At 51.1% G+C, this 25,627-nt stretch overlaps 1 protein-coding gene across 9 annotated transcripts in view; it reads left to right on the top strand.

The window, feature by feature from the left end:
• The first annotated feature begins 638 nt into the window (after positions 1–638).
• The window catches only part of FGFR1 (fibroblast growth factor receptor 1), a 50,934-nt gene continuing 25,945 nt past the window's right edge, over positions 639–25,627 (top strand). For 4 of the 9 annotated variants that reach the window (XM_040242957.1, XM_040242954.1, XM_040242955.1 and 1 more), the window contains exons 1-2: positions 639–845; positions 9,363–9,541. In XM_040242957.1, coding sequence (XP_040098891.1) covers positions 9,451–9,541 — 91 coding nt within the window. In that variant the 5' untranslated portion in view covers positions 639–845; positions 9,363–9,450. Of the gene's footprint in view, positions 846–1,024; positions 1,148–9,362; positions 9,542–25,627 lie in introns of those variants that run through there. The other 5 variants (XM_040242961.1, XM_040242960.1, XM_040242958.1 and 2 more) reach the window with 3 other exon arrangements.

Here is a 25,627-nt window from a genome sequence, read left to right as displayed (position 1 = left end):
GTCAAAGGAGGCCAGACAGACTGAGGCAAAGGAGCAGCGGAGCGCCGGGCGACTCAACCCGCTCCCCCCTTCTCGGGGGCCCTCGGCTCAGAACTACAAGGCCCAGCAGGCAGCGGCAGGGGGAGGAGGAGGAGGTGGGACCAGCGCGGGGTGGGAGTGAGAGAGGGAGCCCTCGCGCCTTGCAGGCGCATAGCGCTCGGAGCGCTCCTTCGGGCACTGGCGAGGCGGCCTCGGCTGTGGCTGCGGCGCGGCGCGGGAGCCCGAAGTCTGGTCCAGCCGCAGCGCGCGGAGGAGCCCGGGCTGTGCCCAGAGCTGGGCGGCGACGTCCGGACAGCCCCGAGACTCCGCTTAGCGCATTGCGGCGACCTCGCCTTCCCCGGCCGAGAGCGCGCGCCGCAGCTGGAAGAGCGGCGGAGCCCGAGGACTTTTCTCCGGTCCGAGGGGCGCCCCGCCGGGCGCAGGGGACCAGGGCGGCAGTCGGGCACGCCGCGGCGCCGGGGCCCCCGCCAGGCGATGGAGCCCGGGCTGCCAGAAGCCTGAGGGCCGCCGCCCGGTGCTGGAGAGGGGGGGGCCACAGGGTCTGGAGACCCCGGGCGGCGGACAGGAGCCCTCCCCCCGCCCCGCCTCCGGGGCACCAGCTTCGGCTCCATTGTTCCCGCCCGGGCTGGAGGCGCCGAGCCCCGAGCGCCACCGGGAGTCGAGCGCCGGCCGCGGGGGCTCTTGCGGCCCCGCCAGGACCCGAGCGGAGCCCGGGGGCGGCGGGCCGGAGCCAGGGACGCGGACGCCCGCCCGCCCGCACGAGCCACGGCGGACTCTCCAGAGGCGGAACCGCAGCGCCGAGTGAGGTAAGAGCCGCGGCGCCCCCGGATCCGGGGCGGGCTCGGCGTCCCGGGCGGCCCCCCGGCGCCGGAGCCTCCCGGCCGCGCGCTCTCCCCGCCGCAGCGCAGTCGGGTCCGGCGCCTCCCTCCGCTCGTTACCCGCCCCTCTCCACCCCCGGCTCCCTGCCCAGCTCCCGGCGCCCCCCTTTTGTCTCCCCCGCTTCCCTCCGTTCGCGTCGCCTTCTGCGCCCCCTCCCCGCGCCCGTCCCGCCGCCCAACTTTTCCGCCAACTCGCGCTGGGGAGCTGGCGAGGCGGCGGCGGCTCCGCGGTGAGTCCGGGGAGGGACAGGGCCCGGGGCCGAGGCGGCGGCGGTCCTGGGTCTCCTGGGCCTGGGGAGGCAGGTGGGGGCGGGCAGCGCGGTGGGGGGTGTGTGTGTGTGTGTTGCATTCCACACCATCTCCTTTTAGTCCACCCATGGGAAGTCTCCGCGATCCAGCAGGTAGCTTTGGGTGGAACGCTAAAAAAAAAAAGAATAAGAAAAAATCCGGGGTCCTCCTAAGTCCTTTTCCATCTCCGGGAAAGTCTGGGGTCTCTGCCGCAGGCGGGTGGGCGGTTGGGGGCCTGAAGGGGGAAGGAAGTGGAGGGGTCGGTTCGCTTCTCTTCCAGTCGGTTTTAAAGGGGGGTGTCGTCACCAAATGGCTGAAGCTGCTTCAGCGAAGAGCGAGAAAGGAATTCCCTTTTTCGAGAGGCGCTGATCTCCGACTTAGTCCCTCTCTGAAAGGGTCGGAAGTTTGGGGAAGGGGAGGGCGCCCAGCGGGTGAGGTTAAGCCCCATTACGGGGTCTGGGGGAGGGGATTGGTCAGTTCCTATCTGGTTCGAGGAGGTGGGGGAAGGGATGAGGGTTTTGTCCGGTGCGGTTCGCTCGGCACCGATGCTTGTTGCTTCCCGGGCCCAGAACCCTCTGCCCCCTTCCCGCTCCCCTTTCCCGCTATGTTTGGGGTGAGGAGAAGAGAGGGGCTGGAACCTTCGTTTGCAGAGGAATTTATTGACGTTGTAGATGGAATCATTTAACCCAGATCCTATGAAAGCAGTCAGATGCCTCTGGTTGGGGAGTGGAGGGCTTGGGGAGCGGTGAAACCTGCATCTCTTGTCTGGACCCAGAGGCTTTGGCCCTGTTCAAAGTTTCCGCCGTGTCTCCCCCCACCTCACCACCACCACTCCCCCCCTCCGCCCCATTTTCCAGATGTAGCCGCCGCATCTGGTTCCGTTTCACCCCACCCGGGTACACCGCAGCCGCTTGAACGTCCCTGTTCCTCCCTGCCCCCTCCCCCGGATCGAAACGGGGATCCTATAACTTGTCCTCACCACCTCGCTCTTTACGATTTTTTCTTAACACTTGGGGACGAGGCGCTGGGACTGGGGGAGAGAAGTTACCCTGGATGCCAGGGTACTTAGGCTGTGCTGGCGCTTTCTGGCTCGTGCGGGAAAGAGGCATCGCCGGCGAGAGGGCCGAGGTTTAGGGGATGACAATATCTCCTCTGATAAGTGGTGGCCTCTTTGGCTACCGGTCTGACCCACAGAGGGCCCTAACAGAAGTTTCTGGAAGCGGAGCATTGCAGTCTCCTCCCTTTTCAGTTAGAGCCGGAGCGGCGGGAGTGTCTGACCCTGTCCGGAGCCCGCCGCCGGGTCTCGGGCCGCCCGGCGGTGGCGTCACGCGTCTCCTTTTCCACCCTCCCTGGAGCGAGCCCGGGGCGCAGCGGCTTGGGCGTGGGAGGGGGGCCCGGGCTGTGGCTCCCTCGGTGTATTGAAGGAGTTCTTTCTTTGGGCGGCCGCTCCCGGAGGCTAACGTGGGGCGTTTTACCAAGTCCGCGCCGGCCGCAGGTTTGAAAGGGGTTGGCCTGTTGAGGGTTTTTGGTTCTGCCCTTTGAGGCAGGAAAGCGCTTTCTGGTTCCAAAGTTGCGAGAGGGTGGGGAGAGTTGGTCTCTCACCCTCTCCTCTCCAGCCTCTTTCAAATTGAAAACACTTCTCTGGTTTCCTCCTTTGGGCGGTCGTTCGGAGGCTGTAATGAAATCGCACTTTCTCTAGACATGGTAATTAAGGTGACTGTTTCCTCCGCAGATGGCGCTCTATCCTCTGCACCTCCGGCCCTGCGCTTTTTTTGGAAAACCGTCTAAATTATACAACCTTAGCCTTGAGACTGTGGGGCAGAAAGTGGCCATTCCCCATCGCCCCCCCCCCCCACCTATTGGCCCGGGCTCCCAGTTTCCTCCCTGAGGCTTGTTTAAAGGCTAAGTAGCAGGGCCCCTTGGGACGTGCCTCTGTCTGGTTAATTACCCTCCCCCCGACCCAAGCCTGGGTCATCAGCCTTCCTTCCAGTGACCCAGGGGGAGCCCTTGGTGGTGGTGTTGGTGGGGGAGACCCAGAGACCTTAGGGAGGATGGCCTGCCTCCCTAATGACTTGTTTACGTATTCTGCCCCCCCCCCCCCCCCCCCCCCCCCCCCCCAAAAGGGGTGGGAAGACCTCCAGGGCTGCTGCCGTGGACCGCCCCCCCCCACCCCGAGGAATACTAGGTGTTTGGGGACTGGGAAGCTGCTGTGGGTCTCGGCTCCAGCCGGCGATGGTTGCATACTGAATCGGGTGAGGAGCTCGTTGAAATATCTGTTGCATTTATTCTTAGTCATAGCGGAGTGTCAGCTTTTTAATGAGGGTCATCCGGGTGAAGAGCCACTTGGACAGTGTGCACTCCGCGCGCTGTCTGCTCTGACGGTGCCCGTAGAAATGCGCGTTGGGGAGGCATTTTCACGAATAGGATTTGGGCCAGAGTGGGCACTGTTTTCTTTGGCTCCCAAGTAGACAGCCTTGGGTACTTACTTCTTTTCCTTGGCTCCTGGCCATGGAGGATGTGAGAAAGTTCCGTTAGGCACCCTTAGAATAGCAAGTGAAGCCCAAAGCAGGAGAAGACACAGAGAAGGAGCCTGGAAGGTGCTATGGCCCCACCCCTCCTGGGGGAGAGGATCAGAACAGCTCCAGACTTAGGTCTGGTCCAGCTTTGTTCCTGTGGACTCCAGAGGCCAGGAGGATGGAGTTGAGAATGGAGGAGGTAGCCTCCAGCCACGGAGACCAGGCTGGACTGCTTTGGCTTTTAGTTGTCTGCTTTTTGTTTGTTTGGGGGTGTTTGGGGAGTGCTTTTTGTTTGTTTTGGCCTGAAAAAAAAAAAAAAGTCCTAAAAGAAGAGATTTGCTCCTGTGAACTTGGGCCTTTAGTGGCCTCTGAACACTTTCTTCAGGCCTCCATTTTTTAATCTCTGTCATCAAAATGGCCGTGGTTAAGAGCTTCCTAGGAAGGTTTCAGCCTGTTGCTGCAGGAGGAGAAGGAACTACAGAGTAAGTGATTCAAACATCTTACTCTGAAAAGGCCTCACCTCACTGGAGAGGAGTTTTAATTTCCTCTTGGGAAATAGGTCTCGCATTTGGCTTCCCAAGAGCTTTGTAAAAGGTCTGAGTCAACCCCAGGACTTGTTGGGAGTCCAGATGCAGAGCTTCAGAGAAGATTCTGGGGTTTCCAGAGAGGATTAAAAAGCGGACCTGGACTAAGAGAATTGCTTTTCCCTCTAAGGTTGCATCTTCCTGAGAGAAATTCCCTGTTCATCACCATTCCACTTGCAATTACAAGGAGCCACGTTCAGGCTCCAAGAAAACAGCCCTCACCTGGGTGAACACCTCCAAGCGTATGATGGCCCCCAAGCCATCCTGTCTTCAGTGGCAAGGCTTCCTAGATTACGGTGGGACAGTTAAGAGTTTCTCTTCTTATTACTCATTTCTTACATACCTCACTCCCAGGGACATCTGGGCCCCCCCCCTCTTTTTTTTTTTACAAGTACTCAAAACTTTTAAATGAGCATTTCTGTTGGACCCACTCACACTTTGCAAGCCAAGCTGCGGATGTGTTGTCGGATGTTTGTGGAGTATTTGCCCTGCCACTCTCTGCCGGGAGTGGGGAATGCTTACTTTGAGGAAAAGCAACCATTTCTGTTAAAAAGTCTTATTCCCAACTAAAGGGATTAAAGTTTTGGCATTACTTCCTCAAGTCTGAGGAATCAAGATGTTTAGAAAATGTCCGGGTTGGTATGCTTTGAAATCGAGTTTGGCTGGCTAACAGGGAGCGCCTGACGATTTTCTCTGGCGTTGTCATCCTCTTCTCTGCAAGCGCAGCAGCTCTGTCAGTTTCTTTCCAATCGGCCCTTCTTTGTTTCATTCATTTATTCATCCAGTTACCAAATGCAGCAGCATCCGCTGTGTAGGTGTTAGGTGCTAAGGGTATTAGCAAGGAGTAAACCAATGCAGACCCTCCTCTATAGGAGCTTGCCACCCTATGGTGGACGTTTTTGGAAATTCAGAGGATCCTCAAAAGGCCCAAAAAGACGTGGAAGACGTGGCAGTTTGAGGCGGGGCTCCAAGAATGAGAGAGGAATGAGAGAGCGTGGCCTGCCAAGGATAGAGGAAGGGCAAAGAAGCGCTTGGCAGGCCGTGGAGGTTACCCAGAGCTGTCCTGTCCTCTATAGTGTAACACAGGCCTCGTGGGATCTCAGAATTTTCTAATGGCCACGTTTGAGAAGGGAACAGGTGAAATGCATTTTCATTAATTCACCTGGATCTCAAAAATATATCTGATTTAGCCCAGTATATGTGAAGCATTATCATTTGAACATGTAATCAGTATTTTAAAAAAATCATTGAGAGACTGTACATTCTAGTATGTACTTTTCATTTCCAACACATTCCGACTTGCACTGGCCACGTTTCAAGGGTTCCATAGCCACGAGGGGCCACACGGAACGGGACCCGGAGGTCTAGAGTGTGGGGTTTGGAAAGACTGGAAGAAATGGGAGAAATGGTTTTGCAAAGGCAGGAAGTTCATGTCGTCCGGTTGCCAATTACCAAAGTCCCCTGAGAGTGCTATCAAGGAGTGACTCAAATCACAATGTTTATAGATAATTCCTTACATTTGATTAGTGTTTTCAAGAGGAGAGAGCAAGTCCTTTCACCCACGCTGCGGGTTTAAGGCTCGTCACCCCCTGTGGTGTAGACAAGGCAACTATAATATTTCAGGTCCCTCTGATGACAAGTGGGAAAACCGAGATTTTACGTGTCCTCTCCCTGCTGCTCCTCCTTCTTTTTCCCCCTCCTCTCCCCCCAGTGAGGACCTCTGCACCCAGAGCCAGAGCTGGGCTGCCAGTCCCAGGAGATGAAACTGCTGGAGAGAGGCTGATGGGGCCAGCTGCTGTGTGCACCTGCGGGGCTACAGGTCACATCTGTCAAGCAGTGGAGGAAGGAGATTGTCCCTAAGGGACTCAAAGAATTCCTTAATTAGTAGAATGGGAAGAAGGTGAGGTGAAGGGGGAGGGGACAGTCCCTAGGGTTCCAGACAGCGTGTGGACTAGTGGTTTGTGTCGCTGTGTTTTCCGTAGTGGGATGTGTACCCAACTTACCTTTTGGTTCCAGAAGTGGTTGCCCAGGGAGCTGGGTTTTCTGAACATCTTTTGTTTTACAGACTGGGAACTCAGTGCCCAGAGGGGGAGGAACGGAAGAGACTTTTGCAGGGAAGCTGCCAGATTAGTTTGAAATGTGTTGATCACAGAGCTGAAAGAGGGCGGCCAGCAGCCAGACCCCACCTGTGAGGAGGTGGGCAGGCTCTTGGGGGTTGGCGTGGGGGTAGGCAGAGTGATCGAGTAGTGATGGGACCTGCCTCCCTGCTACCTTTGAAAACCAGCTTTATCATCTCAAGATGATACCACCCTTGCTCCTTGGATACTAAAAATTCGTTCCTGACTCTGGCCATTCCTAAGGGACTTCCTTAGGTTCTTACTCAGGTGTACCTTTCTTGGTGACTGCCCTGCATGCATTTGGTGTATCTTGGGGATGTAACGAGATGTGGAAGGTGGTTTCGGCGTATTCTCTGGCTAGCATCACTTCTGTCCCTGGCTGGGGATCAGGCCTGTCCTGTGTCCTAGATGGTACACCCAGGAGCTGCTTCCAAGGGTCTTTCTCTTGAGCCAAGAAATTGAGAGTCAAAGTTTCGCTTGTCAGGGAGCAACTAAGCCCGCGGGCCACTACCGAGCCCACGTGCTGCAACTCCTGAAGTCTGTGCACCCAGAGCTGTGCTATTGTTATAGTGGCCACTGTAATGAGAAGCTCACGTACCGCACCTCGGGAGTGGCCCCCATTCGCTGCAACTAGAGAAAGCCCGTGTGCAGCAACAGAGACCCAGCACAGCCAAATATAAAGTAAATCAATTAATAAATTGTTGGGAAAAAAAAAAAAAGAAAACCTTTTCCCATTGCCAGAGTCACCTGGGATCTGTCCTTATCTACATGGTTTCTGTGAGACACGGGGAATTACCCTCTAGAGAAAATGAGCTTTCATCCAGTTTTGATCATTCCATTTTTTATATATATATTTATTTGTATTTATTTATTTGGCTGTGCCAGGTCTTAGTTGCAGCATGCAGTTCTTTTTTTTTTTTTTCAATCTGTGTTGGATCTTAGCTGTGGCTCGTTGCAGCTCTCAGGCTTCTTTGCTCTTCAGCATGTGGGATCTTAGTTCCCTGACCAGGGATCAAACCCAGGTCCCTTGCGTTGGAAGGCAGATTCTTAACCACTGCACCACCAGGGAAGTCCCCATGCAAATTCTTAATTGCAGCATATGGGATCTAGTTCCCAGACCTGGGATTGAACCCAGGCCCCCTGCATTGGGAGTGTGGAGTCTTAGCCACTGGACCACCAGGGAAGTCCCTGATCATCCCCTCTGGCTTCCGAAAGCCCAGGTGATGCAGACCCCATGCTCTTGCCTCCCCACTGCATCCTGGGCAAGGCACTTTTCCCCATTGCTTAAAGGGCAATAATAATTCCCACCCTCCCCGAAGTTCATAGTGAAGAAGAGCTGAAGTTTTATAGTTTAAAATCATACCTAGTCCACACTTGGCACGGGTTTTAGGTACAGTAAATGCTTACTCGATTCTGTCTCGTCTAGTCCTTTTCCTAAATTCAGAAAAACAGAAATGTTTACTTCTTGTTTGATTTGAAATCATTAAAACATTTCAGGAAAGCCTTGGGAGGGACGCAGGCGCTGCCTGCATCTTCCGCGCTGGCAGGCACTTGAGAATGAGGCCAGGAATCCAGGGGTTTTTCTGCCAGCCGGGACTGACTCACTCACAAGGGGCCCTGTCTGGCTCCGGGGAGGCCAGGCTGAAGCACCACATGAGGACATGTTCCGGGGAAGTGGATTCTCTGAATAACTCGGATGGTTCCCTGGAGTATTTAGGACAAAAGCCACCTGGAAGACTGAGAGGGTCATCCCCTTGCAGCCCAAATGGTGCCCAGAAAGGTTATCGCTTAGGAAAGGTTGAGCAGCAAAGACCATTATCCTGAAGACCCTGGAGGACTGTTTTACATGTTGCTGCTCTGGACACGAGAAGAACTTCCTTGGTGGCTCACACAGTTAAGAATCTGCCTGCAATGTGGAAGACCTGAGTTTGATCCCTGGGTCAGGAAGATTCCCCTGGAGGAGGAAATGGCAACCCACTCCAGTATTCTTGCCTAGAGAATCCCATGGACAGAGGAGCCTGGCGGGCTACAATCCATGGGGTCGCAAAGAGTCGGATGCGACTGAGTGACTGACACTTTCAGACAGCAGAAGGATAAAGGGCCGCAGTCCGTGCCTTTCACCGGGGTTGGCATGAGCCATCTTTGAGTCAGGCCTTGCAAGAAACCTTCTTCTGCACGACCTTTCCCCACGTCTGGATCCATTTCTGCTGGACGACTGCTGGTACCTCTCGGTCTCAGAGAGAACTGGGCCCCCCATCTCACAGCTCCCCACTCGGAGGCATTGTTTAAGGAGCTGGTGAGAGTTGTGTTGTCTTCATGAGGGAAAGCTGCTGGAATCCCAGAGGTCCCCGTGATGGGTCCAGTTGTAGAGACAAAAGGAACGCACCCTGGAGATGGCTTATTTCAGCTTCCTTGCCGTGTAGGTCCAGAGAGGGGCAGCGTCTCACATGGCTCTCAGTCTGGGGACTTATTCCATGATTCCTCATCTCTCTTCACCCCTCACTGAAGGGTTGGTGTGCCCTAGAGGGAGTGAAGACTTTTCCTGGGAGAGGTCACATTCGTACCCCCGGACCCCCTCTGGGAGACTTTCCTGAGACTGTTCGCTTTCCCAGCACAATCGATCGTGGGGCTCATGCCTTGGGGAGCTTGATGACAATCTTCCCAGTATGGGAAACAGTCCACACTCAGTAAATAGTTGTTGGAGTGAATTAAAGCCCTCCTTGGTCTAATTAAGGCTTCTAACCTCCAATTCAGTGTTGGGGCAGGACAATTCCCTTCTTTGTGTCTGAAGGAGTAAGAGATTGCTTCGGGCACCTTCTGGGCAGGGTGGCCGTGTGACAGGTTTCCCTCTTTTTTTCTCCTTGCGATGTGGGAGACCCCCCACCCCGCCATTCAGACCCTTCTAACTTCGGGTTGTTTTTTTTTTTTCCTTCTCCCCAGAGTCAGCTTGCAAAGGAGGATCAAGCCCACGGCGGAGTCTCCATGGAGGTGTGGAGCTTGGTCACCAACCTCTAACCGCAGAACTGGGATGTGGAGCCGGAAGTGTCTCCTCTTCTGGGCCGTGCTGGTCACAGCCACGCTCTGCACTGCCAAGCCGGCCCCAACCTTGCCGGAGCAAGGTAAGGCGCAGGCAGAGGGCCAGCGCGGGCACACAGCCCTCAGCAGCAGGGTGGGCCAGGCCGGACGTGCTGTGCTCAGCCAGGCAGGCTCCATCCCAGGGGGCCTGCAGGAGAAACCCCTGAGCTGGCTGGGGCCTGCCAGTAAACACAGCCAGCTTCATCAGAGGTTGGGCTGTGAAGGCCAACGACATCCGTCTGCCAGAGGTGACATGCTCAGGGTGGGTTTGTGCTTTTCTCCTCAAAAAAAAAGAGCTTCTGGTTGGAACCCAAGAGCCAGCTCCCTAAGCTGGGTGGTGTCTAAAGTGGGGGCTGGGCGGTGCGTTGGGGTGTGGTGACCTGTGAATTTGGATTTAGAACTTGGATGGTCTTCAGAGGATGTGGAGGGATGTGGGAGCTTCATACAGACCTCTGGCTTCTAGAAATCGTTCCCAAGACGTGTCTTTTATGAGAGTTGGCCGTCACGGCCACGTGCCTGCTGTTCTGTCTTGACCATGTCTCACAAGCCCTGTTGGGAGGCTTGGTAAGAGGTTTGCTTCGGATAAACTGCTGGAGGGATTTCAAAGAGATTTTGAAGAGCACTACAGGATGAAGGTGCTGGTAGAGACCTGTAGTTTATTGGGAATTCAGAGGGAGTTTTAGTAACAGGAAAGACTTGCCCCCACCGCTGATGGCATTTTTCCGGACTTGTGAAAATACCTCGTGGAGATTAGAGGTACAGCATACCTGGCAGCTTTTGAAGGTCTTTGAGAACTAATATTTGGGCATTTCTGGACTCAGCAGCTGGTGACAGAAGCAGAGGAGGTTGGCAGGCCCTGGGTGAAGGGCTCAGGCGTGCGTGTGACATGGTGACTGCGTGTCAAGGGCCACCAGTCTCACTCGCAGGACCTGTGTGAGTGACAGATGAAGAGTGAGCATGTTCATCCCCTTGTAGGGTGATGGAGAAGGAGGGAGAGGGGTGAAGGAGGCTTTCTAGAAGCTGGAGCAAGCAAGTACCTGTTGCATTCAATGACAGAACTGAAGGCAGGGCCTGACCTGGAACATATTGGAGACCCTGAGTGGGGCAGGGGGGACCGTCCTACCCACAGGGAGTTCACCATCAGGTAGAGGGTGACAAGTACAAAGGCAGCTAAATTCAAGGTGAACCATGTTTAGACCACACAGCAGAGTTATGACAAAGTGCAGTGGGAATGCCAGGGAAGCGGGGCAGCAGAGCCTCTGAGAGGGTCCAGAGGGATGGGCAGGGGGTGGGAAGGAAATGCGGGTGTTCCAGGAGGAACAGCATGAGGGGGTGCTGGGGCAGGATGTATAAGGCGTTCGGAGAAGGACTCACCTGGTGCATAGGTAGTTGAAGGACATCATGCCTAGAAAAATTGGACTGAGTTAGCGAATGGAAGCCTTATGCCCTGCAGAGGAAACTGTACTTAAATGGGTAGATACTGGGAGTCTTAAAAAATCTTGAGCAGAAATTGACATGATCCAGCTTTCAGATTTTCAAGCATTTGAGTTTGGACGGATGGGAGGAAGAAGTCAGACGGACCTAGGTTCCAGTCGTGCTCCACTGCTTAATAGCAGCATTACATGCTTTGACAAATGACTCAAACACATTAAGCCTTAGTTTGCTTATCTTTAAAATGGGGAGAGCGACACAGGATGCATTGAGATAATCCACATAAAGCATCTGATGGTAAAGCATGGATTAGTTATGACTGCTCCCACCACTGTTGCCAGAGAGATGAGTTACTTTTTTTTTTTGGCTGCATTGGGTCTTAGTTGCAGCACACGGGCTCCTTTCTAGTTGTGGCAGGCTTAGTTGCTCCATGGCTTGTGGGATCTTAGTTCTTCAACCCGGGATTGAACCCATGTCCCCTGCATTGAAAGGCAAATTCTTAACCAGTGAACCACCAGGGAAGTCCCCAGAGGCGAGTTACTTTAACAGTTGTTTTTGCATGTCTAGCTGGAGAAAGGGAGTGAACTAGGGTGGGGGGTTGTAAAGGAAGGAAATATAGCAGAGATACTATAGAAATAAAACCTATAGGCTTAAGTAGATTGGATGTTAACTCTGGGTGACTAGAGACACAGATAAAGAGAAGTTGTATCCAACTCTTTGCAACCCCATGGACTCTAGCCCTCCAGGCTCCTCCATCCCTGGGATTTTCCAGGCAAGAGTAGGGCCACCCTGGAGTGGAAGGCCATTCCCTTCTCCAGGGGATCTTCCCAACCCAGGGATCGAACCCAGGTCTCCAGCACTGTAGGCAGACGCTTTACGGTCTGAACCCCCAGAGAAGCCTCAGAGACAGACAAGGCGAGTGTAAAGGAGGTGAGTCAGGATGGGAGGTTTGTGAGGAGCAGGTAGAAATTGGGGTCAGCCACGGCAATGGGCAGCCACGAAGAGGGGTGGGTTAGGTTTGAGGATATGAGTTTACAGTCAACCCCAAAGTTGTTTTTTTTTTTTTTTTTTTTCACTTTCTCTAGCAAACCTTTTGCAGCCTGGGAATGAAGTGTAGAGAAACTGAATAGTAAGCATCTCGAGCCTGGGCTCCTGTAAACAGAAAAGGAATGTCCAAGGGTCCAAGCATAAGGAGTGGAGGGCAGGGGGAAAGAGTCCTTGAAGCTTCTGGCTGTGTTCAGACTGGGAGAGGAAGCTGGGGGGAGGGGCGCGCTGGAAGTCTTGGTCAGGATGAAGTCCCCGCTCCCCTGAACAGGAGGGAGAGGCTGGGAGAGGGGCCTGTTAGGAGGTGATGTGGTGGTGAAGAAGGAAGGAACAGTGCCATGTTTTAAAAAATCAGCTTAACTGAGGTATCACTCACATTCTGTAAAATGCCCTGATCATAAGTATAGAGCTCGGTGTGTTTTGATAAATATAGTATTATCCCACGTAACTACCCCCTCAGTTAAAAAGCCATGAAACATTTTCATCCTCTCCAAACCTTGTCTCATGCCCCCTTTGCAGTCCACTGGACTCGGGCAATGGCGGATCTACTTGGTGTCACTGAAGGTTAGTTTTGCCTACTTTAGAATTTCTCATAATGAAATTATCTGTGAATGTGTATCCCTTCACTTGGTGGTGACCATCGGGTTGTTCACACTTCGGGCTGTTATTACTAAAAACTGTGAACGTTCATGTATGTTGTATTCATGTACTGTGGGCATGAAGTTTTCCCTGGACTGCCCCGGTTTTGATTTTGGCTCCGTTTCTTACCGGCTGTTGCCTGTTGGCTGTCCATCTCCGCCTCTCTGTAATATTTATTGGTAATGAACATCTCCTCCAGAGGTCCTTGTGAATATCAGATGTGAATGTCTGCAAAGCTCTCAGAACCCTGGCTGGACATAGTCAACGAACTGTACATAGGAGCTGTGGGTACCTTTTCTGGGGAAGCACCAGGGGGTAAGGGGTTTGCTTCATGGCCACACTTGGAATGCCTTAGGATGCAGAAGTAGGAAATCCACTCGTCTTGATGGGCATCGGGTCCCTGCTTGGTTGAGTCAGCCCCTCCCCATGATTATCCATCCTGAGCTTGGTGATGTCAGACCATGGCCCCCACTGTCTGAAACCCTAAGGGAAAATCTCTCTCCATGCTTTGTAAACTATAAGGTATCTCATAAATGTAAAGTATTACTGCTGGTTATTGAATGACAATGCCGCTCTTGTCCTCAGAAAAGACTGGACTGTATATAAAAGGTTTGCCCAAAAGTTTAAGACAAACTACCCCAAACCCTGCTCCCACTGACTGAGAGCATTTCCCCTTTAGAGAGGCTTCGCTGTGAGTGAGTGTGGTGAGTGTGTGTGTGTGTGTGTGTGTGTGTGTGTGTGTGTCTTGAGAGCCCCTCCCCCAGTCTGCAAATGCTCCTCGGGGAGTAGGGAGGGCCTGGAGTTTCTGGCTGTCCTTGGAAAGTTGATTTAATAAGGGTTCCAGGAAAACCAGCCTCCCTCCTTCTCCCCCTCTCCTTTCCCTTCTCTTTAAGGTTTGGGATCTTAAAGAGGCTGAGCTGGTTTCAGACCAGGCTTTGTGGGGGAGTGGTAGGGGGAGACCGAAGCGGGCTCATGGGCCAAGGAGTAAGAATGCCCCTTTAAAAAGATAAGCACTGGCTTGAAAGACACTTTGAGCTTGAAGAGGCTTGTTTCTGTGTATTTTTCTCTCTTTTAGAATAAGACTTGGGGAAGAGCAAGTGGACGAGTCCAAAACCGCTTGCAAGACCACTTGTCACATAGTTGGGGTTGGGGGTCCTGCCCTTTTTTCAAAGCAATAACCTAGGCTAAAACCCCCAGACCCCATGGTGGAGGGCACAACATGAGTCTCAAAATACTTGCCTACATGCTCAGAAACCTGCAACTAATAAACGATTTAATGGCTGGGGTTTTACAGCTCCTCCCACCTACCCAGATTTGAAGGAGTCTGGTGGCCGGTTGAAGGGGGAGAGGTTACCCTTAATGGAAAAGCCGCACGTTTCCATTTCTGGCTGCAAGCCCCCTGGAAGCCGGGCGCCACAAAGCGAGGCTTTGTCTTTGTGTGCTGCAGAAACCTGGGCCCGTGGGGGAGGCAGCGAGTGGTACGGGAGACATCACCCCAGCTTCAAGTCCAGTCCCAGGCTCTGGCCGCCCCAAGCAACTCCCCAGGGGCTCCCCCAGTTCTCCTGGGCCCAAAGCGGTATGCATTTCAACCTGGCTGCAGGGGGCAGCCCCAGATCAGTACCAGAGGGCATCTCACTGCTGTCCTCCTACAGGCTGTGGCCCCACTGGCTGCAGCTGATCGGTACGGTCCTCTGGCCGGTGTGCGCTGGGCCAGTGTGTCCAGTGGCTATCCCATCCCCTCCCCCATATCAGATTGTTTTGCAAAAAGAACCTGTTTGCTTCGGATTCACATGGGGTGGGGGGCCGTTGAAGGAAGCTTCTTCTTCCCAGTGCTAGAAGGCGGGTGGCATTCCATGGAGCAGAGGGCGGTGATGCAGGGTGAGCCACTGGCGAACAAGGCTGGAGGATCTCAGGACCTGGGAATCTGCGGGGCTCCGGGCTATCCCTGCTTCCCCAGACGATCCTCTCTGTGCCCTGCCCAGGAGGGGTGGCTCTTGTAGCCCGAGAAGGGTGCGTGGGCAAGTGTTCTGGAGCAGGGCTTTACGGAGGGTGGGGGTCGGGAGAGGCTGTGAGGGAGGCGGGGAGGGCTCACGTGTCCGCCTGACCACGCCGGGCAGAGCCACCCCAGGGCCGTGCTCTTGGCTCTGGTTCCCGCATTGCTACGCCATTAGCTTCACTGATTTTCCACTCCGGCTCTGCTGGCCAGCTCCCCCCTGAAGCCAGGGAGGAGGAATTTCTCAGGGAAGAACAAATGCCTGTCCAGATCCCTGGCCCGGGGTGGGGAGAAGGGAGGGAGCCCACACCGAGAAGGAGGCTGGGCTGCTGTCCCCCCTGGCTTCTGTGACCACTGCCCCCCTGGAGTCGAGGGGGGTGGGCAGGGACCAGAGGGAGAGAGAGGGCCAGGGATGCCTCTGGGGAGGTGGGCCAACAGGGCCTGGCCCGTGAGTGATGGCTCGTGTCTGGGGCGGTGATGGACAGCCTTGGGAGAAGTGGGTTCTGGGGAGTCGTGCTCCGGGAGGGCGAGGTCCAGGGTCAGAGAGCCTGACCGGCAGCTGCGCCCTGTTTTCGCAGGGCCTCGGTCCTCGGGGGCCTCTGGGGGCTCCAGCTCACCCTGTGGACGCCACCTTTGCCTCTTGCCTCCCGAAAGTCTGGCAGCGGGACAGCTGTTTCCCTGCTGACCGGGAAAGTCCAGCTGCTTCTGGCACTGCTGATCTCCCAGATTCAGCTGCCCAGGCCTCCCCGTTTGTCCTGGAGAACAGGCGCCTCCATGCACTTCCCTTCCCTCTGCCCACCCTCTCCCCCACCTCCGCCCCCCAAGTGATTCAGCTGCAAGCCAACTGCTTGACCTGGGCTCTTAAGGCCAGGAGGAAGTTCCAGACTGTTTCCTCTTAGGAGAAACTGCCTGGACTTGGGCTGCTCCTGAATTTGAGGGCTTGCTCCGACTCACAGCTGGTGATGGCCAAGTAGAGCGGACTGGTCGTGGCTCCTGCCCTGAGCCCCCCGTCCTGTTCTCGGTTCACACTGACCCTCATTGACCCCCTTGCCAAACGAGGTGCCCCCTGCCTTCATTTAAAGGCTTTCTCTTTACAAACGGGAAAGCTCAGGATGGGGCTGTATCCAGTTTCACGCACTGAGAACCATTGCCCGGGTGGAGCTGGAAACGCAGTGCTCCTTCCCGAGCCCACGTGTTGTGTCATGGCCAAGCCTCCTGGGACAGGTTGTGTAAAAAAAGGACGTGAGTGTTGGCTTGAATGTGGTTGTGTTTCCCCGGCCCTAATGTGTAGGCGTGTTGAGCCTCAAGTGGGTGAGAGGGTCAAGGAGTTCGGTGAAGACTGGACATTAGTGGTCATGAGTTTGGGCAGGGAAAGAGATTAAAAACCGTCAGTGCTAAAGCTTCACATACTTGATCAACAACGAAAGTTGAACTTAAGCCTTTATCCCTTCCTCTGTGTTCTCCAGGGTTAAACACTAGCCTCTGGCTAATGGTTTTTCGCCATTTGTTTACTGACGCATTTTCTTCCTTTCTCCTTCCCTTCCCTCCATCCCTTCTTCCTTCCCACCCACCCACCTTCCTTCCTTCCCTCTCTCCTATCCATCCATCCATCTGGCCAAACAAGGCTTCCTTCTTTTTTGTTTAATACAGCTGCTACTGCTAAGTCACTTCAGTCGTGTCCGACTCTGTGTGACCCCATAGACGGCAGCCCACCAGCCTCCCCCGTCCCTGGGATTCTCCAGGCAAGAGTACTGGAGTGGGGTGCCATTGCCTTCTCAGTTTAATACAGCATGGACATGCAATTATAACCATTGTTTATCCTGGTCCCTTAGCTGAAATGTTCATCCCTAGCTTTTCCTGCTTTTCACTCTGTCATTTCTACTCTTAGCTTAAGGTGTAGCTTAAGGGCCATCTCCCGATTAAAGCCCTCCTCTGGTTCTAAATAAATTACTTTTTTTTCATCTCCTTTTTGTGTAGCATTTGATCTAGCACTGACTTTCCTCTGCCTTACATTATTTAATTTATGGCTGTTTCCTTCACCAGAGCAAAGTTCTGTGCAATCAGAAAGAATGTTTTTATTGCTCTTTTAAACCAGGGATATTTGGGGGACTTCCTTGGTGGTCCAGTGGTTAAGATTTTGCCTTCCAGTGCAGAGGGTGGGTGTTTGATCCCTAGTCGTGGAGCTAAGATCCCATATGCCATGCAGCCAAAACACCAAAACATAAAACAGACTCAATATTGTAACAGATTCAAAAAAGACTTTAAAAATGGTCCACATAAAAAAAAAGGAATATTTCATTATAGAAAATTTAGAAAATATAGGCTTGTAAAGAGAAAAACTTACATGCCCACCATCTAAAAATAATCACTGTTAACAATGAATCTATTTGTTTAGTTTTTTTCTACATTTATACAACATGACTTTTCAAAAGGTAATTTATACATTATATACTAGTTTGTAACATAAGCAGGTACTTATTGCCTTGCAGAGATGTTTTCATCATGCTCAAGTAACTACACAGAAGTATAGATGTACAAGATTTATTTATTTATGCAGTCCTCATTATTGAGCTTTTAAGTTATTTTCAATAGTTTGCACTTAAGTGAACATACTTTCACAAGTAAAATTTGTCCATGTATCCAAAGATTTTACATACATTCTAAAATCTTTTAGATACATTCTAAAAGTTGTGATTCAGTTCATTCAGTCGCTCAGTCGTGTCCAACTCTTTAAGACCCCATGAATCGCAGCACGCCAGGCCTCCCTGTCCATCACCAACTCCCGGAGTTCACTCAGACTCACGTCCATCGAGTCAGTGATGCCATCCAGCCACCTCATCCTCTGTTGTCCCCTTCTCCTCCTGACCCCAATCCCTCCCAGCATCAGGGTCCCTTCAAATGAGTCAACTCTTCTCATGAGGTGGCCAAAGTATTGGAGTTTCAGCTTCAGCATCTGTGCCTTCCAATGAACACCCAGGACTGATCTCCTTTAGGATGGACTGGTTGGATCTCCTTGCAGTCCAAGGGACTCTCAAGAGTCTTCTCCAACACCACAGTTCAAAAACATCAATTCTTTGGCACTCAGCTTTCTTCACAGTCCAACTCTCACATCCATACTTGACCACTGGAAAAACCATAGCCTTGACTAGACGTACCTTTGTTGGCAAGGTAATATCTCTGCTTTTTAACATGCTATCTAGGTTGGTTATAACTTTCCTTCCAAGAAGTAAGAGTCTTATAATTTCATGGCTGCAATCACCATCTGCAGTGATTTTGGAGCCCCCAAAAATAAAGTCTTACACTGTTTCCACTATTTCCCCTTCTATTTGCCATAAAGTGATGGGACCAGATGCCATGATCTTCGTTTTCTGAATGTTGAGCTTTAAGCCAACTTTTTCGCTCTCCTCTTTCACTTTCATCAAGAGGCTTTTTAGTTCCTCTTCACTTTCTGCCGTAAGGGTGATGTCATCTGCATATCTGAGGTTATTGATATTTCTCCCGGCAATCTTGATTCCAGCTTGTGCTTCTTCCAGCCCAGCGTTTCTCATGATGTACTCTGCATGTAAGTTAAATAAGCAGGGTGACAATATACAGCCTTGACGTACTCCTTTTCCTATTTGGAACCGGTCTGTTGTTCCATGTCCAGTTCTAACTGTTGCTTCCTGACCTACATATAGGTTTCTCAAGAGGCAGGTCTGGTATTCCCATCTCTTTCAGAATTTTCCACGGTTGATTGTGATCCACACAGTCAAAGGCTTTGGCATAGTCAATAAAGCAGAAATAGATGTTTTTCTGGAACTCTCTTGCTTTTTAGATGATCCAGCAGATGTTGGCAATTTGATCTCTGATTCCTCTGCCTTTTCTAAAACCAGCTTGAACATCTAGAAGTTCACGGTTCACGTATTGCTGATGCCTGGCTTGGAGAATTTTGAGCATTACTTTACTAGTGTGTGAGATGAGTGCAACTGTGCGGTAGTTTGAGCATTCTTTGGCATTGCCTTTCTTTGGGATTGGAATGAAAACTGACCTTTTCCAAAAAGTTATGATTACATATACCAAACTGCCCCAGAAAGGTGATAACCAGTTAAGATCTTTAAAAATTGTAATTAATAAATACTGTTTATTACATTGTCACATTCTGCATCCTTTCCATATTTTTACCTCTACACCAGTCCCATGGCCATAGGTTTTATTTCCATAATCAGATGAGGAAACTGAGGTTCAGGGAGTTAAATAATTTATCTAAAGTCATGTAGTTGATGGGCCTAGAAAAGGGATTAGTAGCCCACTCCAGTATTCTTGCATGGAGGACCCCATGGATGGAAGAGCCTGGCTGGGCTATAGTCCACGGTCTCAAAGAATCAGACACTACTGAGCTGCTAACACACACACACACACACACACACACACACACACACACACACACACAGCTGATGGGAGGTGAAAGTGGAATTCAGGCTCAGGTCTGACTCCAGTAAATTTTTTTCCAGTGCCTTTACTATGTCTCTCAATCAAATTGTGTTTCTCTCCAAAATTCAGGCAGACCAGCTTTACAATTTAAATACTGCTAGGTCGGTCCCTTTTGTCTCACAGGAAGTAGGCGTCACCTCCCTTTCTGGGGTGGTACATACATGTGTGTGATTGGGGTAAGGCTGCAGATGCTTGCCTTGTGCCATTTCTTGTGGGACATTCTTCTGCTCTTGACTGTGAGGCTGTGCATTGCTCATAGGTCTGGAGCCACCCCAGTCAAAGTGGTTTCCTAGCCTAGAATAATCAATAGAACAAAAACAGCCTTTCCCAGTGTAGCTGAGACCTCCCACTTGGCGAAGGTCTGGGATTAGAGGTCTCTAAAAGCGTCAGAGTCCACACCTGAGTTTTCCTTGTTGGTCACACTTGTTTTAGAATACAGTGTGTTGTCTGGACACATAAACCACCTGGATTGCTTCTAAAATGGTCCAACAATGTCTGATAGATGAAAATAAACATGGCTAGAAGGCTCAGCAGGCCTGAGCTCTAGTGTCCTTTTGAGGCTACCAGTATTTGTGTGTGTGTGCGCTAAGTCGCTTCAGTCATGTCCGGCTCTTTGCAGTCCCATGGACTGTAGTCTGCCAGGCTCCTCTGTCCATGGGGATTCTCCAGGCCAGAATACTGGAGTGGGTTGCTATGCCTTCCTCCAGGGAATCTTTCTGACTCAGGGATTCAACCCATGACTCTTATGTCTCTTGCATTGATATGCAAAGTTTTTTACCACCAGTACTACTGGGAAGCCCCCACCAGTATATATATAAATATATATATTTGTAATATATATTTTTTTGTATTTAAAACATGAAGAAATGCAAAGAAAAATCCACAAGGTGATAGGATCTTAAAATTTTGTTTTTCTTAGTGTTTATATTTAGCAAAGAAATATTTTAAAATATATATATATATTATAATGCACTTGGACCAGTCACAAAATACTTAAATTGAAAGGATATTCAGCATATATATTAATTTATAGTATTCTGTCTGAAGTGTGTCCCAAGAATAGAACACAGATTTACTGTAAGTTATTTGGTAAATATTTTCTTCCAGTTCTTTTTTTTCTTAAGAGTTATATTTTTCATTAGTCCAAACATAGGAAATACACATCCATGTTAAGTACTTCATTTTTTAAAACTTTATTTATGTATTTATTTTTGGCTGCACTGGGTCTTCCTGCTACCCTCGGGCTTTCTCTAGTTGCAGTGAGCAGGGGCTACACTCTAGTTGCCATACAAGGGCTTCTCATTCCAGTGGCTTGTCTTGGATCTTCCCTGGTGGCTCAGAGGTTAAAGCATCTGTCCGCAATGCGGGAGACCTGGGTTCGATCCCTGGTTCAGGAAGATCCCCTGGAGAAGGAAATGGCAACCCACTCCAGTATTCTTGCCTGGAGAATCCCATGGATGGAGGAGCCTGGTGGGCTACAGTCCAGGGGTCGCAAAGAGTCGAACACGACTGAGCGACTTCACTCACTCACTGTCTCGTGCAGACACGGGCTCTAGAGCTTAAGAGCTCAAGGCCTTCAATAGTTACGGCGCACAGGCTTAGTTTCTCATTAGCATGCAGGACCTCCCTGGCAGAGATCGAACCCATGTCCCCTGCATTGGCAGGTGGATTCTTAACCACTGCACCACCAGGGAAGCCCCTGTTTCAGGTCTGTCAGTAACTGTCTGTATGACCTTTGGGGGAAAAGCCTGCAAGTCTTGGCGGCCCCTCTGGATTGGGCACCCAGGACAAAGGGCATCCCTGCCCCAGCCTCGCCGTGGGTCAGACCCAGCCCCAGCCAGTGTCACTCTGGCTCCACATAGGAAAATACAGTAAGTGACTCATTGAAGAAGAGTCACCCAAAGACCACCTCAAATAAGGACATAAAACCTAGGTTATGAGGACATCTGAAGCCACAGGAGAAGGCTTCTTCCCTAAAGTGAAGGGACAAGCTGGCCAGTGTTGGTGGGCGGTGACATGTGTGCACACATATGTCAGGAAGGCAGAGGTTTTGCTCTATTTTTTGTTCACTCCAGCACCTTAGTGTGTGAAACGTATTAGGCACTCTGTTAATACTTTTTGAATAAATGAATGCATGCATGAACGCACAGGGAAGTAACCATCCATTTTCTTTAAAAAAAAAAAAGATACTTGCAACTGATAAAAAACCTTGTGTAAAGCACAAGGAACTCTACTCAATACTCTGTAATGACCTATATGGGAAAAGAATCTAAAGAAGAGAGTGTGTGTGTGTGCGTGTGTATGGGCTTCCTGACCAGACGGTAAAGAATGTACCTGCAATGTGGGAAGCCCGGGTTCAATCCGTTGGTCAGAAGATCCTCTGGAGAAGGGAATGGCTACCACTCCAGAATTCCATGGACAGAGGAGCCTGGCCAGCTATAGTCCACGGGATCGCAAAGAATGGGACACAACTGAGTGATTAACACCGCTACCACTACATGTGTGTGTATATATATATATATATATATATATAACCGATTCACTTTTCTGTACAACAGAAACTAACACAACATTGTAAATCAACTATACTCCACTAGGACTTTCCTGGTGCTCCAGTGGCTAAGACTCCATGCTCCCCTCAATCCCAGGGGCCTCGGCTCGATCCTTAGTCAAGGAACTAGATCCCACATGCTGCAAGGAAGATCAAAGATCTTGAGTGCAGCAACTAAGACCCGGCACAGTCAGATAAATTAATACTGAAAAGCAAAATCTAGGGGACCCCCCCATTTAAAAAAATCCATACTCCCAATTTTTTAAAAAAGGAACTAGAGGGGAAAATACCAACAATTTCCAGTTTTAAAAATGGGGAAGATAGGAATAAATCCTTTTCAATGAAATGGTACAGCAAAATGGGTTAATGCTACCCCATATTGGGCCCTTTATGTCACCTAATGCAGTGGTTCTCAGATTTTTCCCTGCAGGGACATCACCCGGTGGACTTGTTAAAAAAACATGCCTCAGTCCACCCCTAGCGCTCTGGAGCCTGCAATGGGGCCCCTGCCAGGTGGCTCTAACAAGTTCCCCAAAGATGTGGATGTTGCTGGTCGGGGGATCACACTTTAAGAATCTCTGATATCTCTTAATTCTCACTCACTTCAAAAAGTCTACAAGGTAGATGTTTAGGAAACTGACTCAGAGAGGTCAAATGAACACTCCCTGAGGTTAAACAGCTAAAATAAATGGAGGATCTAGAGTTGACTTGGGTCTGTTTAATATAGGCGCCTATGACTCTAACCTCTGTAGTGGGAGGTGAGGAGGGTAAAGAGGGCTGAGTCTGAATGCTGGGAGGTTTCGGAGGGAGGAAGACGGAAGAGTAGAGAGTTGTCGGAAAGCCTGTCTGGAGGGAAGGAAGCCCTTTTCCAGGAATGCCCTCCTGCTTTGCTTAGGGCTTGAAGTCAGTTCTCACGCCATTGGAATGTCATCAGCTCTCCCATCATCAGACCTTTTGCATTTGGAAATGTCTGCCCTTTGATTATCCAACTTCAGGGTTTACTTTGGGGATTAAGTTTTGTTTCCCTTTGGTTTTAGGAATTAGCTTTTAAAGAGTCAGGTTCCTTGACTAACCTACTGAACGAAATTCTCCCTTTGGCATCCAAAACTTTAGTCCATGTTATTTGCTCTCTTCAAGCCTCTCTCAATGCCTGAAAGGTACACTTGGAAGAGGCATTTATTTTATAATGTTAGTCTTTCACCACTACCTACTGACTACCAGTCCATTTTTTTTAAATTTATTTGCCTAGCTAGTGAGCATCAAAAAAAAAAAAAGAGAGATAATTCTTCTAGAATACCTGGGTTCCTAGCTTATTCAGTCTTAGTCTCTGGGCGACCCTACACCCTAAGTTCTGAGATTTCTTCTGGAACATCTCAGGCCAGAGGGAAAAGATGAAGAGAGACATGTATTGAAGTTGCTGGTGGCCATAACTCTGTGGCCAAAATGGAATCCCCTCTTCTGTTTCTTTCTTTCTTTTAATATTGACTCCATTTTCTGTGCTTTATATTATATGCTTATGGTGCTTAGTTACTCAGTGACCAACTCTTTGCTGTCCCATGGACTGTAGCCCACCCAGCTTCTCTGTCCATGGAATTCTCCAGGCAAGAATACTGGAGTGGGTTGCCATTTCCTTCTCCAGGGGATCTTCCTGACCCAGGAATCAAACCCAGGTCTCCTGCATTGCAAGCGGATTCTTTACCTGCTGAGCCATCGGCAGGGGGAAGCCCTGTATGTTACCTTCTTGTGTCTTACCTGTTTCCTTTTGGTCACATGCTTCTTCTTTTTGTTTTCTTTAATATTGACTATATTCTCTTTGCTGTATGTTACATCCTTGTGTCTTACTTAGGCAGCTGGGATCTTAGTTCCTTAAGTGGAAGCACAGAGTCTTAACCACTGGACCACTAGGGAAGTCCCCTCCCCTCTTTTAAGGAAAAGTAACTTGCACTCTCTTGTCTTCCTTCACTGAAGAGGGTGTGCTGTGCTGGTAGGGGCTGAGGGGACACAGTGATTGGTACTCAATTCCCAAGGCTGGGTTGAAACTTAGAACGTTGGTTAGAGCTGCGGGGCCAGGAGGTGGAGGGTAATTAGAGCTTGTCCAGTCGGCCTTCCTGTCTCAGAGTTGAGGCCACGGAGGCCTAGAGAGGGATGACTTGGCCCAGGTCACGCAGTCATCCCAGCGACTTCCATGCCAGTACTCTTTCTGCAACCACCTGGGGCTCAAGCAGAGTTTGGGACTTAGTGGTTTTGACAAGGATTTCAAAGGGGGCTCTTGTGCAGTGTGAACCTTGCCCACAGTAGGCTGCCTCTCCTGAGAGGCTCGTTGTTCTAGATCCCCCAGCTCATCTGAGCACAGGAGTCCCCAGTGTGGACACTGACCCTTCAGGCAGCCTTTGGTCCTGGTTCTTCTACCTGCTCTGTCTGAGAGCCATTTCATCTCAGGGAGAAAAATCCCCGAACCACGCTCTTTCAGTTTCTGAAAACAGTTCTTGTTTGTTGTTGTTCAGCCGTGTCCGACTCTTTGCGACCCCATGGACTGCAGCACGCCAGGCTTCCCCGTCCATCACTGTCTCCCGGGGCTTGCTCAAACTCCTGTCCACCGAGTCGGGATGCCATCCAACTGCTGCCCTCATCTCTGTCACCCCCATCTCCTCCTGCCCTTAATCTTTCCCAGCATCAGGGTCTTTTCCAGTGAGTTAGCTTTTCACATCAGGTGGCCAAAGTACTGGAGCTTCTGAAAACAGGACGAAATGCTCTGCTTTCATGGTGAATGTGAAGGAGAGAGAGAATGAATACATGGTGCGTCCATGGGCCCTGTGGGCCCTCGCTTACCTCCCAATCTGTGGAGAGGCCATTAGTCCCAGATTTTTAGATTTCATGAGCCAAATCCCCACCTCCCAATATTTTGGGTTGACAACTTATTTTGCCATGTAAGAACATCTTAAAAAAAACACAAAACTTAACGTTGTCCACTACCAATACTGTTTATTATGGTAAAATATACCTACGATAAAATTCACCTTTTTAAAGTGTACAGTTCTGTGGCATTAAATATGTTCACATTGTACAACCATCACCACCATCCAGCTCCAGAACTTTTCACTTCCCAGCTGACACTCCGCCTGTTAAACCAGCTTGTACACCATTGCCTTTTAAAACAGCACTGCTGGTGGTCCAGTGGTTAAGACTCTCGGGATCCAAGCTCCCAATGCAGCAAGCCGTAGGCTGGATTCCTGGTTGGGGAACTAAGATCCCCACACAGTTTTGCCAATAAATAAATAAAGGATGTCTGTCACCTTCATTCTTAAATAAGGGGCATTTCTTTAACGTGGAAAAAAAATGTGCCTTCATGAAGAGTCCCTTTCCCCACGCAGTGGCCATCATCCTGCACTGGAGCCAGTGATCCAGGCCCACCATCGCAGCCACAGGACTGGCCGGGGAAGGAAGGTGGCCGACCCCAAGGGCGCTGATAGCCCTGGCGCATGTGCTCCGAAGCCCCCATCGAGGTCTGGTGGGGAGGGCAAAAGGCAGATGCTGAAACAGCTGTGGCCTCCGCTAACTCATCAGCAAGTTTAGGAAGCCACAGTGTTTTCCTAGCCAGCTGCTGGGGTTTCCTTCCCCAAACCAGAGGGGGGGGGGAGGCCCTAGGAGAGGGCGGGGCGGGGGGAGGCGCCTACATTCTTTTCTTCGAGGAACCTGACCGGACTTCTAAGGTCAGAGCCCGGAGTGGGAGCTGCCCGGGAGCTGCCGGGTTACCTCTTCGCTGTCGTCCCTCCCCCACTCTTAATGATCTTTCCATTACAGAACCCAGACCAGGAAGTGCCTGACAGGTCGCAGCTGCAGACACATGGCTGGGGAGGCCTGGGCTCCGGGCCAGTGGTGGGAGGGTCTGAGCTCCCCTCGGAGCAGCGGGACCCCTGCGCGCGCGCGCACACACACACACAGACACACACACAGACACACACACACCCCTCTTCAGCTAGTCCAAGACCCCTGCACACACAC

Source organism: Oryx dammah, unplaced genomic scaffold (genome assembly GCF_014754425.2).
Source record: "Oryx dammah isolate SB20612 unplaced genomic scaffold, SCBI_Odam_1.1 HiC_scaffold_7, whole genome shotgun sequence".
NCBI lineage: Eukaryota > Metazoa > Chordata > Mammalia > Artiodactyla > Bovidae > Oryx > Oryx dammah.
The sequence above is the reverse complement of the archived record's forward strand: the minus strand, read 5'-3'. Positions and strand labels throughout refer to the sequence as shown.